Source organism: Lepus europaeus, chromosome 8 (assembly GCF_033115175.1).
Source record: "Lepus europaeus isolate LE1 chromosome 8, mLepTim1.pri, whole genome shotgun sequence".
NCBI lineage: Eukaryota > Metazoa > Chordata > Mammalia > Lagomorpha > Leporidae > Lepus > Lepus europaeus.
In genome coordinates this window covers 96,686,107-96,702,410 of record NC_084834.1, presented here as the reverse complement: position 1 = coordinate 96,702,410, position 16,304 = coordinate 96,686,107, and the positions used below count along the sequence as shown (strand labels likewise).

The window sequence follows — 16,304 nt, the reverse complement described above, 5'->3', positions numbered from 1 at the left end:
AATTAATTCTCTTCTACATATAATGACAAGGAAACCATTTACAATTTTTTTCCAGGCTATTTTTTTACTCTGATTGGGAAAATATTTCAATATAGTTGATAAAACCTTTCCAAAGTCTCAAGATTTAATCACACATTACAACCACCTTTAACAAAATTTTTGAAGCCTCTGAAATATCACAGCTCATCACTGGAAAAAGAAAAACAGTTTTTGTTTTGGTCATTTTTTCTAACTTCCCCAAACAAATATCTATTTATATGATTGGATTAATTGGCTCTTTTATTTAGGAAGAGACACTATTGACTAACACTCCAATTTGCCTTTTCTCAGACTGGTATCAGAAGCAAATTAACATTTTCCTAGGTTGAATGAAGGTGGAAGTCAAGGACATCCACTGAAAACCATGATTTCTGGAGACCACCTTTTCAAGATGCCATAGTGCTGAAGCAGAGAAATCTTCCAGATTGCACTCATGTTCTTCCTACTTGCATGACTTGGCTGTTCAAAGGCAAGATCACTTTAAAGTCTTATCAGGACAGAAAGAAGAAGAGTGTGACTGGGAAGAGGCGATCAATTATAGAGAAGACTATACTTAAGCAAAAATGGGTCTGACTGTGGAAAGGTGAATGGAATAGCCTTCAATCTTTGGGAAAAAGCAGAGAATGAAATACATGAAAATTCACAGCATCTAAACGAGACATGATAGGACAGACCCACATCCCTACCACTCTTCTCAATCTCCTGCACAGGGATTTCTTTTATGCAATGGTCTTCCAAAAGATATTATAAATACTCTGAAGAGAAAATAATCAGTGTTGGATTACTGGTCCTTTGAGTCTTCTTCTGTAGTGTCTAGGCCGTCACCATCTCTTCTTCCATCAGAAGTCTTTATCCCAGCCTGAAAGTTCATCTGGAGGCACTCCCTTTTCAGGAGGGTACTTGTCGAAGTAGCTGTGATCGATAGGTCCACTGAGCTAACACAGAAAGGATTAAAACAAAGGTGAGGATAATGTAGACTCCGCATGCTCTCATAGGTAGTATTGCATGTTGTGACTGAACACTGATTTCAGACTGCAACCACTTGTAAGATACATACAAAGAAAAGAGAAACAGTTATCACCCTGAAATACCAACTCTGCCTTATGAGATCTCCCTTTTAGAACCAAAGGATTTGATCACTGGATTACATTTGAAAGGAACTACTTAGCATAAGGAGTTATTTCTTAAAGAAAAAGTGACAAAATCATGTCTAATTTTTCTAAAATTCTAAAATATTTGAAAAGCAAATGTTAAAAAAATCAAAATTTACCAAAATTCTTTTTCTTCTTTATAAAAGTTTCTTGAATTTTCTTATGGCCAATTGATCTATGTAAAGGATTCAGAATGCCAAACAAAGGGACAATTCAAAGTGTTAATGACCCCACTGAAAACATGAAATGATTCTAGGATTCATTGGTTTGGCAAATCAGGTAGTTTCTGATTCTTTATCTTCAACCAAACTTAGGTAGTACCTAATTGTATCACCTGCTGAAAGATTGTTAGAAATAAATTCTATTCTGGCTTCCTCCTCCTATTAGTGGCCTGAGGTGATCTGTGAAAATGGATGCTACTCATTTTACCCAGAAAACCCCATAAAATGCAAATCAAGGGTCTGAAACTTCATGTTCACTGTAGGAACACACATGAGACTTGAACAGGACATGAATAAAATGCATCTAGGAAAAGCCACCAAGGAACTTCCAGATGTCACATTAAAGAAGCAGTATGTGCCACTCTATTGTTACAATGATGGAGTTGGCCGGTGTACCCAGGCCAGACAGGGGGGCTAGATACAGGATTGGTGGCCCTCAAAAGTGCAAAGTTTTGCTGCACATACTTAAAAATTCAGACAGTACTGTTGAATTTGAAAGTTAGAAGTAGATTCTTTGATCACTGAATGCATACAGGTGAACAAAACACCCAAGGTGCATTGCTGCAATTATGGAGCTGGTGGTTGGATTAAACCATATAGGATCTCCCCCGACCCACTGACATGATTCCTCCTGAAAAGGAACACTGATCCTAAACCAGAAGAGAAAGATATCCCAGAAGAAACCAAAGAAACAAAAACATCAGCAAAAAATAAGTGCAAACAAGAGTAGTAAAAGTAATATTTATAATAGATAATAATGTTTGGGGGCAGTGAGGGGAAAGATCATTCAAATGGAGCTCAAAATGACAGTTATATTAAAACTCTCCTTTCGGCCGACACCGCGGCTCACTAGGCTATTCCTCCGCCTTGCGGCGCCGGCACACCGGGTTCTAGTCCCGGTCGGGGCGCCGGATTCTGTCCCAACTGCCCCTCTTCCAGGCCAGCTCTCTGCTGTGGCCCGGGAGTGCAGTGGAGGATGGCCCAAGTGCTTGGGCCCTGCACCCCATGGGAGACCAGGAGAAGCACCTGGCTCCTGCCATCGGATCAGTGCAGTGCGCCGGCCACAGCGCGCCAACCGCAACGGCCATTGGAGGGTGAACCAACGGCAAAGGAAGACCTTTCTCTCTGTCTCTCTCTCACTGTCCACTCTGCCTGTCAAAAAAAAAAAAAACTCTCCTTTCTTGCTTATACAAGGGGTCTTCAAAAAGTTTGTAGGAAATACATTATGAAAAAGCTATACACAGATTTTAATCTTTGTACACCAAAAGAAACTTACCTTTTAATTTAATTTTTCCATTTAATTTAATATATATGAAGTATCATATATATAATTTATATATTTATATGTTTATATTTAATTTATAGATATATCTATAATTTATAATATATAAATTAAAAATTATTTATAGATTATTTATAAATAATATATATTGACACTGCATGCTCTAAAAATAATTATAAATGTAGTTATAACTAAGTCCAAATGAAATATTTGTAAAATTAAAAACATTAAACTAAAATTTAAAGGTATTTAGAGAGTGATTAAGAAAGACTATCAAACAAACAAGCGTTTGACATTAGAATGAAATTTTATGGGAAAATGGAATAGAAATATAAGGAGAAAAATGAGTGAAGTTATATTTATATGGTTTTTAAATGGCTGATTGGTATCAAACCTCAACAGTACTTGGATTATATAGTAAATATATTTGAGGAATGAAGTAATAGTGATATTTTAAAATGTTAATATTTATAAAATACTGGAAATTAAATTCTTTACAGCTATTTAAGCTTTGATTAAAACAAACCCTCAGATGTAAATGTACACATGTTTACGAGGAGACACAGGTTTTCACAAGTCTATTAGAAAGAACACCAGCAGGGGTCGATGTGTCGGCATGGCAAGTAAGGCCACTGCCTGGACCGCTGGCATCCCATAAGGATGCCAGTTCTTATCCCGGCTGCTCCAATTCTGATCTAGGTCTCTGATAATCTTTGGCTTTGAGCTGGCCCAGCCCTGGCCATTGCAGCCATATGGGGACTGAACCAGTAGATGGAAGACCTCTCACTGTCTCTGTCCCTCCTCTTTCTCTCTGTAACTGCTTTTCACATAAAACAAATAAATTTTAAAACAAAAGAGTGAAAGAGAGAAACAGAAAGAGAGAGGGAGGGAGGGAGAAAGGAAGGGGGGGAAGGAGGGAGGAAGGGGGGGAGGGAGGGAGAAAGGGAGGAAGGAAGACCAGCATAACATGGGGGGTATTGACTTCATTCCTGACTCATCCCTCATCCTTCCCCCCAAGTTAGCTGATGTTCTGCCTTCTCTAGAATTTCCCTGTCCAATAAGGCAGCCGTCAGCAACACATGGTGACTGAGCACTTGGGGCCAGCATTGTAGCATAGTGGGTAAAACCACTGCCTGCAGTGCCGGCATCCCATATGGGCGCTGGTTCGAGTCCCAGCTGTTCCACTTCCAATCCAGCTCTCTGCTATGGCCTGGGAAAGCAGTGGAAGATGGTCCAAGTCCTTGGGCCGCTGCACCCATGTGGGTGACCTGGAGAAGCTCCTGGTTCCTGGCTTCAGATTGGCCCAGCTCCAGCTGTTGCAGCCATTTGGGGAGTGAACCAGCGGATGAAAGATTTTTGTCTCTCCCTCTCTTTCTCTCTAACTCTGCCTCTCAAGTAAATAAAAACATCTTTTAAAAAAAAAGAAATGTGGTTCATCCAAACTGATGTGCTCTAACAGTTAAATTCATTGGGATTTGGAAACTTAATACAAAAAATTAAATGTAATTTATCAATATTTTATATTGATTATATATTGAAATGATAATATTTAGTAAATATTATGATCAATTATTTAAATGAATCCAATTCACTTATTTTTATCTTTTAAAAAATGTGGCTAGTGGAAAATTTTAAAATTATGTAGGAGAGGGCAGGCATTGTGTACAGTGGGTAAAGTCACTGCCTGGGACACCAGCATCGCGTATGGGTGCAGAATCATCTCCCAGATGCTTCACTTCCCATCTGGTTCCCTGCTAATGGCCCGGGAAAAGCCGCCGAAGATGGCCCAAGTGTTTGGGCCTCTGCCACCCACCTGGGAGACCCAAATGAAGTTCCTGGCTCCTGACTTGAGCTTGATATCCAGCCCCGGGCCATCGCAGCCATCTTAGGGGTAAAACCAGAGGATGAAGGATCTCCCTCTCACTCTCTCTCTAATTCTGACTTTCAAATAAACAAATAATTTATTTTGGACAGGCAGAGTTAGACAGTGAGAGAGAGAGAGACAGAGAGAAAAGTCTTCCTTCCGTTGGTTCACCCCCCAAGTGGCCGCTACGGCAGGCGCGCTGCACTGATCCGAAGCCAGGAGCCAGGTGCTTCCTCCTGGTCTCCCATGCAGGTGCAGGGCCCAAGGACTTGGGCCATCCTCCACTGCCTTCCCGAGCCACAGCAGAGAGCTGGACTGGAAAAGGAGCAACAGGGACAGAATATGGCACACCAACCGGGACTAGAAACCGGAGTGCCGGTGCCCCAGGCAGAGGATTAGCCTAGTGAGCCACGGTGCCAGCCTAAATAAATAAATCTTTTAAAAAAAATATGTAAGGGGGGGGGGTCTTCAAAATGTTCTGTAAAACACATACTGTAAAAAAAAGCAAGCCTGGATTTAAATATTGTTTGTTTTTTTTTTTTTTGCACCAGCATAAAGTTAACTTTTAATCCCATTTTTCCCACAAAATTTTTGAGTACCCTTATATGTGGTTCACATTTTATTTCTAGAGCTATTCTTTCAAGCTGAGCAACGCTGACTATTTTGGGACTTTGGTGGCATGGGCATGTAATAGGTTCCTGAGAAGTGAGCTAATACCCATCAAATAGGCAACACTATTTAGCTCCTGCAATTATAATTCCTGACAGTTTCTCTTAATGAAAGAAAAACTGTTGGGGCCCGTGCTGTGGCGTAGCAGGTAAAGCCACCTCGCCTGTGGTGCTGGCATCTCTTATGGGTGCTGGTTCAAGTTCCAGCTGCTCCACTTCCAATCCAGCTCTCTGGGAAGATGGCCCAAGTCCCTGGGCCCCTGCAACCACATGGGAGACCCAGAGGAAGCTCCTGGCTCCTGGCTTCAGATTGGCCCAGCTCCAGCTATTGAGGCCATTTGGGGAGTGAACAAACCAGCAAATGGAACTCTCTCTCTCTCTCGCTCTCTGCTTCTGCCTCTCTGTAACTCTGCCTTTCAAATAAATAAATAAATCTTTTTTTTTTCCAAAGAGATTTTAAAAAGCTGTTACAAGCCACCTAAATCTACCACTTACATGCATGTGTATGTGCACATACACTCCTAAAATGTGCTTACAACAACCAATCCCCACCCCCCAAAGCAAGAGAGTAAAATATTAAATACCATACCTCTCTTCGTAAGGGTGATGGAAGATTCCGCGCTTTCAATCCCTCCCAATTAAAGCCATTTAACCACCTGAGAAATAAAACAAGTATAGAGGAGATGACTTGCTTGATAATGTATTAGAATGTCAGGTAATCTGTCAAGGAATTCTGCGGCAGGCTCCCTACCTGCAACAGTGCAGCTCCGAGTGACCAGAGGGAAACAAACACACAGCCATCCTTGCTGTCTGCCGTCACATTAACCCCATGCCCACTATCCTCAAGTGAGTATTTAATGCAGCTCAGCACTAACTCTAGTCTTCCCATCATGCTGCCTTGGGCTAATTCATTCTCTGCCTCCTCCTCCCCAAACTTGGAATTTCCTTCCAATTCTCAGCCCCAAAAGATGATCTGACCTCCTATTTCTTTGAAACAACTGAAGCAAAAAGCAAATTTCCACAATCTCCCACCAGCATCCCTGCCCACCTACCCACATCGGTGAGTGACCTTCTCTCTATATGATGAATTAATTGCCTTTGCTTCTACCAAAGATCAATCTTTATACTGTATACTTGATTTCATTACCTCTTCTCTTTGCAAAAACATACTCCTATAGTTCTCATTTCTGAATTTTCAATGCCTTCCCGGCTGGATCAACTCCAGCCACACAGAAATGCTTTACTTCTTCTAACAACAAAACACCCTCCCTTGACCTGTGTTCCCCTGGGACTCTCACTCCTGCCCACTAGAGAACTCCTAGAGCTGTCTAATCACCTGATCTACTGACTTTCTCCTGAGCAATTACACAACCAGGTTTCACATCCTCCACTCCATGGAACCACCTCACTTCCGCTGTCACCTTATTTGACCTTTTAGCATTTCCTGCAGTTCATTGTTCTCGCTTTCTGAAACACTCTCTTTGGCTTTCAAGACCCATTGTTGTCCAGGTTTTCTTCCTACCTTCTTGAGTTCTTTCCTCATTTGCCACTGCTCCTTCCTCATGAAGTTGGTGCACTCCAAGGCTCATTCCTTGGGTCTCTTCTCTTTCCAACTACTTCCATTCTTTAGGTAGTCTCATTTGGTCTTATGTTTTTAAATAGAATCTCTGTATTTATTCCTCCTGAAGGTCTATTTCCAACCAAGACCTCCTCACTGATTTCCAGGCTAACATCTGTAACTCCTGTTCATCATCTCCCACCTGCATGTGCAATAGGCAGCTAGCACACGTTAGGTCCAAATTAGAGCTCCAAATTTTGTCCAGCAAACTTGCTTCAATCTTCCAGTTGCTTAAACCCAAGGTAATGGAGTTATTCTTTCTCTCACATCCTCCCTCACTCCACAGGCAAATCCTTTTAGTACTACCTTCAAAATGTATCTGTATTCAGGATCTAACCAATCCACAAAATCTGCATACGGCTAGAATAAAGACAGCCTTTTGCTTTGTCCTTGGGCAAAAACTGAGCAGCAAGGGTGATCATTTAAAACGCAACCAGTTCCCACGAAACTCCCCAGTATCACCATGTGACCCAGTGCAAGAGGTCAAGTCTTCGCCATGCCTTTATTTTCACCTCCCAGGCGCTACCGACCCACTCTTCGCATCACCACCTTCACATCATCTTCCCACCATCTTGTCTTTCTCTCTCTCCCTTCCTCATTTACCTCCTCACCATTCTTTCAACAAACCAGAAATGCCCTCCCCCCCTTTAAGGACTAGATTTGTTCCTTCCCGGATTTCCACGTGGCTCCGTCCTTCAACACATACAGGTCTTCATCTAAGGTTGCCTTTTCAGCGAGCTCTTTTTTGGCCATCAAACCTAATTGCAACCCCTCTTCCCTCACACACACACTTCTTCACCCCTCCCCCTTCCACTTTTTTCCTTGGCACTTCCCACTGTCTGATATAGTACTTAACTTAGTTATCTTAGTTTTTCTCTTCCCCACTAGATTGCAACCTATATGAAGGCAGGAATGTTCATCTCTTTCCTATCTTTCAATGCATTTAATATTTGGGGCAGTGCTTCTCTCAGGACAGAGACTCAGGTAGTGTTTGTTGAATGACTGAACAACGGCAAGAGAACAAACACAGGCATTCATCCTGCTGTGTCTTATGATGTCACACTGTCACGATGGTGATGTCCCTGGTGATAAGGGTCTAAAAAGCACCAAGAAGAATTTTGCAACAACCTGAAAATATGAGACTAAGGTGATGGCCGAATGAAATCCTTTCATTTTTTGCTTCTACATCATGAATCTTGAAGGGCTCATCTGATACTTAGTGTATTTGTATAACTTGATGTGCTAGAAACAACACCAGAAGTCAGGAGGCCTCACTTCTCTTGAACATAATTTAGCTTTCAGACTCTTATAAAGACCATGGAGACAGAGACAAGAAAACAAAGTAGCAATACAAATGTTCATCCCAAATACTACCTGCAGGAGGTGGCTGGAATGGGAACAGGTGGAAAGGGGAAACTCTCGAAGAGGTGGCATCTGAATTAAGGCCAGAGTGAAGGGAAAGGGAAGGGATGGCACGGTCTGTGGCAGAGCCCTTCCACACAGGAGGAGGTGGCGGGAATGCACTGGAGTGGGGTGAATGCACAGGAAATGAGATGAAAACCGACATCTGAGAAGTAGTCTGACAGCAGCTCGTTCAGCATTCCACAGGATACATAAGGGATCAGGATTTTTATATGTGATGGGAAGCCATTAGAATGTTCTAGTCTTAAAGAGATGATTCTGACTGCTATATGGAGAATGAGCACCGGGTCTGGGATGGCGCAGGGAGGTGGAGGGTTGTGTGTGGGAAGGCGGGGAAGCTTTTAGGAGGCTGGGACATTCCTCTGTCAGTCATGTGGGAATTCACACTCTTCTCCCTTTCTCTGTCTCTTCTCACCTCCGGAGTTGGTTTTAGTTCAATCTTTCTCTGGATTTCCTATTCTAAGTCTAAGCTTAGCAGTGGCAAAAAACTAAAAACAGAGAGGGCATTCTCTGACACATTTCTTTTTAGATGCCATTCTTTATGCCAAGTGCCATTTTAGTAGAAGGTACCAGGAGTGAGTGCCAGACAGAAGTCCAGCTGCTTTACCTCCCTCCTCTGCCCTTGCTGTGAAACCACAGAAGTCCCCTCCCTACGCACCCATCACATCTGCAAACAAACCAAGGCTGCAATTGTAGCAACTTCTAGATGCACAGTTCTTTTTTTTTTCCCACTAAATACAACAACAGTTCTTTTTAACCTGTCTCTCAATGATGTCTACCCAGAAGGTACACCACAAATTAATAAAAACGATTACTGTTACTCTCCACTGAATCACAGGGCCTGTGCATTTTTTTGCAGAGTACTTGTTATTCTTTGACCCATGGCAGTAATTACTTAACATGAGTGGCCATTCACTTGACACTTGGCCTTGGACACTAAGCACATGTTCAGCAATTGTGAGCCAGCATTCACTTGTGTGTGAAAAGTAGTCACCAGAGAAATATTAGTAGCAATGGCACAGAAATTATTCCTTTGTTTGTGAAAGTCTTGTAGAGGCTATCCTTGAAAGCCACTTCAGAGATCAGAAATATTTTAGATGATATTAAAATACTGGAAACAAATTATTCCTCTTCCTCTCAGGAAAGATTGAGTCAGACCCTGCCAGCACAGTCGTCCCCTTTTGAAACAGGAGTCAGTAGACTCTAACAATTGGACTTCACTGTAAGTTAGTTTGTAAGCAGGAGGGAGAGGAACTCCATAATTATTTTTAGAAAATATGATTTAACGCAGAATGGATAAACCCCTATAATATGCTATATTGGATTGTTGTTAAATACCAAATTGAGGTAAACAGCCCTCTAAGGGAAAAAAAGTGTTACTTTAGAATAGGAAAATGTGATGGCAACTTTAAAAAGAATTTCTTTTTTAACTCCAAAACTATACTGACTTGAAAAGCTATAAACCTCGGGGGCTTCTTAAAAACACTTCTATTTGGAGGCAGAAAAAGGTCTATTGTTCTGAAATCCTCGACTCCTCCCTTTATAGCTTCATAAGCACCACGAAAATAGAGTGAAATAATGGGCTGGAACTCCCCGGGCTGAGCATAAGCCACTGTGTAGATGTGTGCACCTTCATTAACTCTCCCCTGGACTCCTGCACCCAGGCTCCACAAGGCCTTGGGACTGAGACAATCCTGCCAGTATTAACAACAAGCAAACCAATCCCTACAGAGAAAGAAATTAAAAATCTTTTCTGACCATGAAGAGGTGAGAAAATCTTTTAGCATCCATTTGCGTGTGGGTCACAATTTGACAGCTACATTTAAATGAGCCTTGGGTAAAGAAGAAGTAAACGATGAAGCTGCAGCCTGTTAGCACGCCTATCACTTCTGTTTCCCAACTACCCTAGAGTAAAACATAACTCTTCTTTAATGAGGGATGTGGGAAATCCACTGAAAGAGCGACTTGCATTGACGGGAGCCTTGTGTCTGCAGAATGGTGTGTCTATGTGTCATTTGATAGTGAGAAAAATGACGGTGACAACAGCAAGTCATGCAGGAAGAGGATAAACTGGAATCCCACACAGTAATGAACTTCATGACTGGGGGCAATCAAAGGGATGATGACAATGAACACTAAAATACTAGGAGATGCGCATGTCTAAGAAATCCACCATGTGTCTGTCTGCTTGTTCCCCTCCTCCTAATTTCCCTCCTCCACTTCTTCTTCCTGACACACCCTGAAGGCAGAACTCCACTGAATTTACAATGTGAAATACACAGCTGTATTTCAAGTAAATTCCTGTCTATGCACAGCAGCGCTGGAAGCTGATGTTCAGTCACAGCTACTGGGGAAAATGAATAATGATTCTATTCAGCAGCCACGCCTCTCCTCTATGCGCCCACTGGGCTGATGTCCTCCTAATTGTTCAGTGAAAATATCTGGGGATGAAACATTGAGAGAGATTTTTATTTCTAAAAGGGATTACATCAATGTAATCCAAATGTACATCCAAATGTAATCCAATGTACATCCAAAGGTTTTCAATGTTGAAGCTATCAAGCTTATTTCTTGTAGTACACATTGTACTCTTAGAAGTGGCATTTTTGGCTGGCGCCACGGCTCAGTAGGCTAATCCTCCACCTGCGGCGCCGGCACTCCGGGTTCTAGTCCCTGTTGGGGCGCTGGAATCTGTCCCGGTTGCTTCTCTTCCAGTCCAGCTCTCTGCTGTGGCCCGGGAGGGCAGTGGAGGATGGCCCAAGTCTTGGGCCCTGCATCTGCATGGGAGGCTGGGAGGAGGCACCTGGCTCTTGGCTTCAGATTGGCGCAGCACGCTGGCCATAGCGGCCATTTGGGAGGTGAACCTTTCTCTCTGTCTCTCTCTCTCTCTCTCATTGTCTAACTCTGCCTATCCAAAAAAAAAAAAAAAAAAAAGAAGTGGCATTTTTATATTCAAAATCCTACACAAAATGAAAATGTTTTGATGACTTCAGGATTTAGCTAGGCACTGATTAAAAAAAAAAATCTTGAAGGCTTGATGTGCCATATATGATATTTAATAAAATCAGAGAATACATGCTACGGAATTATCAGGGTGTCAGAAGGCCAGTTCAGAAACGTACAGAACTGGAAAGGTACGCACTAGATTCCTGCATGAGGACAGGGCATTACTTAAGATTCTGTGCAATCCGTGTACTTTATTTCCAAAAGTAAAATAAAAAAAAAAATGAGGCTTCACACTTTTGAAAATTAGATTTAAAATGAATATATAACATTAATTAAAATTGAAACACAAAATGCATGCTCATCAACTTACAGTGGGTCATGTCCTGGTAAGCCCATCATAAGTTGAAAATATTCTAAGGTCTAAGAGTCAAATGGATCACACAAACAAGACTAGTGCCTGTTAATACTAACTGATAGAATCAACATTGTGATTTAATGCTATTAACTAGTACTCCAGCAGTATTTTTCACTTTGTGTTGCTATGTGGGGGCAAACTGTTGAAATATTTACTTAATATATACTAAACTGATCTTCTGTATATAAAGAGAATTGAAAATGAATCTTGATGTGAAATGGAAGGGGAGAGGGAGCGGGAAAGGGGAGAGTTACGGGTGGGAGGGAAATTATGGGGGGGGGGGGGCATTGTAATCCATAAGCTGTACTTTGGAAATTTATATTCATTAAATAAAAGTTAAAAAAAAGAAAATATTCTAAATTGAAGGTGCATTGACTCCACCTAAGCTACCTAACATCACAGCTTAGCAACACAACACACTAGAGCATCGGTCTTTCAACTCCCTTTGTGAACTTTGGGCTGCGTGGGAGCTCTGGCTGCTACTGCAGTCCAGCACCATGAAAGTGGAAGTATTATACTTCATAACACTAGCTTGGGAAAAGATCTACATGCAAAATTCAAAGTGCGGCATCTTTCGAATGTGTGTCACTTTCACATTAATTACTAAGTTGAACCATCATAAGTCTGAGATGATCTGTACTATTTAACAATGGTTTTAGCTGACCCATTATCTTGAATATTGACACCAATGACTAATCCTCCTTTATTTACAAATTAAATGCCCATTAGAACTTAATTCATCAACAGAATCTAGTAATAAAGCTAGTAATAAAGATAGTAGTGGATAAAAAACTAGATTGCAATGACTTCAAGATATGATTTTGTAACTTGTTTTGCAACTTTACCCATTGATTTCTAGCATTACAGAAATCACTTTGAGATAAATTACTGTAACTACTTCTAGCAAAACAGAAAAAGGTACCAAAAAGGGGGAAAATAAGTCTCCATAGTAACCCTTCTGGTTTACTGAGAGAAGCTGTTAAGGATTCAAAATTATGCTATAAGTTTCTATATTTTTATAGGCAAAGAACAAGTAACTATGTACCTGTGTTTCTTAATGTCATTGATTCCATTCTTCAGATTTCCCAGTCTTTCTGTTGGGTTTTGCCTAAAACAATAATTTTTAAAGCTAGTTTTAATAATTATACTTGAGTGAATTATACATTAAAATTTAAATTTGGCTCATTAATTAATTTATTCAACAACATTCATAAAATTTCTGCTGTAGACCAGATATCTGAATACAGAGAGATTAAAACAACAGGGTCTCTTCCTTACGGGGAGTGGGAAGTAGGAGGTGGGAGCACAAGTGAATTAGAGTTATATATTCCTAAGAGAAGCACAGGAGGGTGCTATTTTGCCAATCCAGCTGAGAAAACATGGGAAAGCTTTAGCGAATCATTAACATCTGAGCTGGAACCTAAGAAGCCTGCAGAAATTGCTGTTAGCCAACTTTATGATGCTTTTTCAAAAGTTCAAATGCACAAAAATAGCAGCAAAATGGAGTTTAGAAAAAAAAATTGAGAAGTCTCCTATTCCTTGATAAATGATTTTTCATAGTAAGTAGAAATCTGGGGGTAATTTAAAAGAGGAATATTCTTTTTAAAATGAAGATGGAAAGAGGATATATAATATTTTATCATCATCACTGATTTTGTCTTGAGATAGTAAAACTATAAATTAATCACCCAGTTTTTAAACTAAGGTTTGTGGTTCTGTTTTGCTCTATGGCAGATGAAGATGATTCCCAAAGGTAACCTGTAAAATTAGACCTCTTAAAACTATTAGATACTGTGCACGTAACATGAGACAAACTCAAACTCCTATCTCAGATAGCAAAATAGATCCTCACTGTCTAATATAATTCAGCTATGGAGAAATGTACCAAAAGTAAACAAAGAATTTAAAACTGTATGGAAACAGAAACTGGAAGCTTTTGTGGTGTCTCCAAGACAAGGGGTTACTTATCGTCGTTCTCACCTGCAAAGCCTCCGGATCAAATCCTCAGGTCGTCTGGTTATCTTTCTGGGAAAATCCATTTTTTCAATTCCTTTGAGAATCAGATTGTAGGTCATCATTTGGTCAATCCCAGAAAAGGGTGGGCTAGAGAACATCCAAAATAAGACACGTTCAGGTCAGAGTCGGAGACACATTGGGAGCTACCTTGCTTCTTCCTTCTTTTCGCCCTACCTCCATTATTTCCCTCTTTCCTTTCTGTCTCCCTCTTTCCTTAGTAGTTTTTAAAAATGTGAATGTATGCCAAAAGTCAATTCACAAATTTCGCATCACTTAACCAATGACACACACATAGGAGGGTACTTCAAACAGTTTGTGGAAAAATGGAATTGAAAGTTAACTTTAGTTCAGTGCAAAAAAAATTGAAATTCATGCAGAATTTCTTAGGTAGTGATGAGCACTGAAAGGAAAAATAAAAGAGGGAACAGAGAGTAACCGAAAGTGTGATTTTTTTTTAAACAGAGTGAAAAGAAAATGCCTTTCTCATGAATATTGAAAATGGAGCAGAGGTGTTGGTGGAAACAGAGAGTGGCTGAGCCACACAGTAATCTGTGGGCAGAGGGCTCCCGTACAGGAAGTACAAAGGCCATGTCCCAGAAGTGGAGCAGTGAGATGGGCAGTGTGGTCACTGCAGTAAGCAGCAGAGGGACACAAGGGTCAAGGACAACATCATATATAGATCTGGTGGCATATGGTAAGAATCTGGGATTCTCTGAGTGTTGGTCTAATTCACAGCAGCCAGAGTGAGCGTCTTCATAATTTGTGGAGAATGAACTGGGATGATGGTGATGAGGATGGAAAGAAGGCCTAAGAACCTGGACTAAAATGGTGCTGTAGGTGGTGGGCCACGGATAGATGGAGGATCTCTCCAAACCAGGCAACGGTCAGAAAGCTGTGTCTCCCAAATTCATATGGTCACACTCTAACCCAATGCAATGGTATTCAGAGGCAGGGTTTGTGGGAGGTAACTTGGTCATGAGGGTGAGGGCCTCATGAGTGGGGTTAGTGTCTCCCTAAGACAGGCCAGGGAGCTGACTGGCTATCTTTCCACCATGTAGGGATCAGAGGAGAGGCTGGTATTCTGAGCACAGAAGAGGGCCCTCACCAGAACCTGAGCAGTTTGGCACCCTGATCTGAGACTTCCAGCCTTCAAATGAGAAGTAAATACACTTTGTTATAGCAGCCAGATCTGAGACAGACAGTATAAAGCCAATGGGATTTGTGAATGGGGTTAACATAGTGAATGGGAGACAGGTTTCAAGAAGATGCTAGTGTTTTGGCCAGGTACCTAGAGGCTGGAGCTATCTCTACCAAAAGAGTGGCCAGGGGTGAGGTGATAAGCAGGTTACAGGAAAAGGAATCAAGGGTTATGTTTTGAACATCCACATGGAGAGGCTAAGCAGGCAGATGGTTTCAGGGAAGCTGTCAGGAATGGAGCTGTAATGTGGGGACCATCAGATGGTATTTATGGCCATGGAACTTGACATTAACATCCAAGGAGCAGCCGGCGCCGTGGCTTAACAGGCTAATCCTCCGCCTTGCGGCACCGGCACACCAGGTTCTAGTCCTGGTCGGGGCACCAATCCTGTTCCAGTTGCCCCTCTTCTAGGCCAGCTCTCTGCTATGGCCCGGGAAGGCAGTGGAGGATGGCCCAAGTACTTGGGCCCTGCACCCGCACAGGAGACCAGGAGAAGCACCTGGCTCCTGGCTTTGGATCAGCACGATGCACTGGCTGCAGCGGCCATTGGAGGGTGAACCAACGGCAAAAAGGAAGACCTTTCTCTCTGTCTCTCTCTCTCACTATCCACTCTGCCTGTCAAAAAAAAAAAAAAAAATCCAAGGAGCAAGCAAATACAGAAGAGGTCATTGCCTGCAGTGGCTCCATGTTGAGTACTCAGGAAGGTGAGAGAATCCAGCCACAGGGACAAAGAAGGAGCCGTCATGTGGGAAAAGGAGAGACAGGGAGGTCCTGGCAGTCAAGGGAAAGGGGTATTTGAAGGAAAATATCACTATGGGACTGAAAACTGACCACTAAAGTTGGGTAATGTTTTCATGCATATATTTTGCCTTGAAAAACACTTTCATACCTTTGCTGTCATTTACTTTTTGAAAATTAAAGATAACTTTCATGAACCCCTCTGCTGTATCTCAGTCATGGTTGAGTCGTTTTGACACTGAGAGTTCCCATCCTTGCCAATAAACAAAGTCAGCATGCCAACTATTTAATACTCCACGTTTCCCTCGTAAAGAAAATGAGACCAAAAACAAAGAACATTGCTATGATATTTCCAACATACGTGTTTCCAACTACACTGGATTGGTTTGTTCTTTACTTGCTTTTTCATTTCTATTTTCCTCCTGATATTCTAGAGTTCAGGGCACTTAAAATTAACTTTTACCTTGCCCTTCCATGAAAATGTTTGCAAAAGGAATGTCCCAACTTTTTTATGACAGCTCAAGGCCATTTGGTCAATTCCAAATTGTTAGGTCCCCCACCCCGCTTCCTTATTTCCTTACTTTAACTCTCTTTTCCTTGTTACAATTCATCCCAGCTGGTGAAGACTGAGATGAGTGTTCTGCAGTTCCCTACATGTCTCTTAGAAACGCAACTGACCAGTTTCCCAAAGATGAGAAACAAACGCTTGAAAGAGAAGTCCTTGTG

At 41.6% G+C, this 16,304-nt stretch overlaps 1 protein-coding gene across 2 annotated transcripts in view; it reads right to left on the bottom strand.

Moving 5' to 3' along the window:
• Window positions 1-878: 878 nt before the first annotated feature.
• PRKG2 (protein kinase cGMP-dependent 2) overlaps window positions 879-16,304 on the bottom strand; it is a 97,994-nt gene continuing 82,568 nt past the window's right edge. For both annotated transcript variants that reach the window (XM_062199194.1, XM_062199195.1), the window contains exons 15-18: window positions 13,607-13,729; window positions 12,672-12,734; window positions 5,815-5,881; window positions 879-974 (exon numbers count right to left, since the gene is read on the bottom strand). In XM_062199194.1, the coding sequence (XP_062055178.1) occupies window positions 879-974; window positions 5,815-5,881; window positions 12,672-12,734; window positions 13,607-13,729 (349 nt within the window). The remainder of the gene's footprint in view (window positions 975-5,814; window positions 5,882-12,671; window positions 12,735-13,606; window positions 13,730-16,304) is intronic.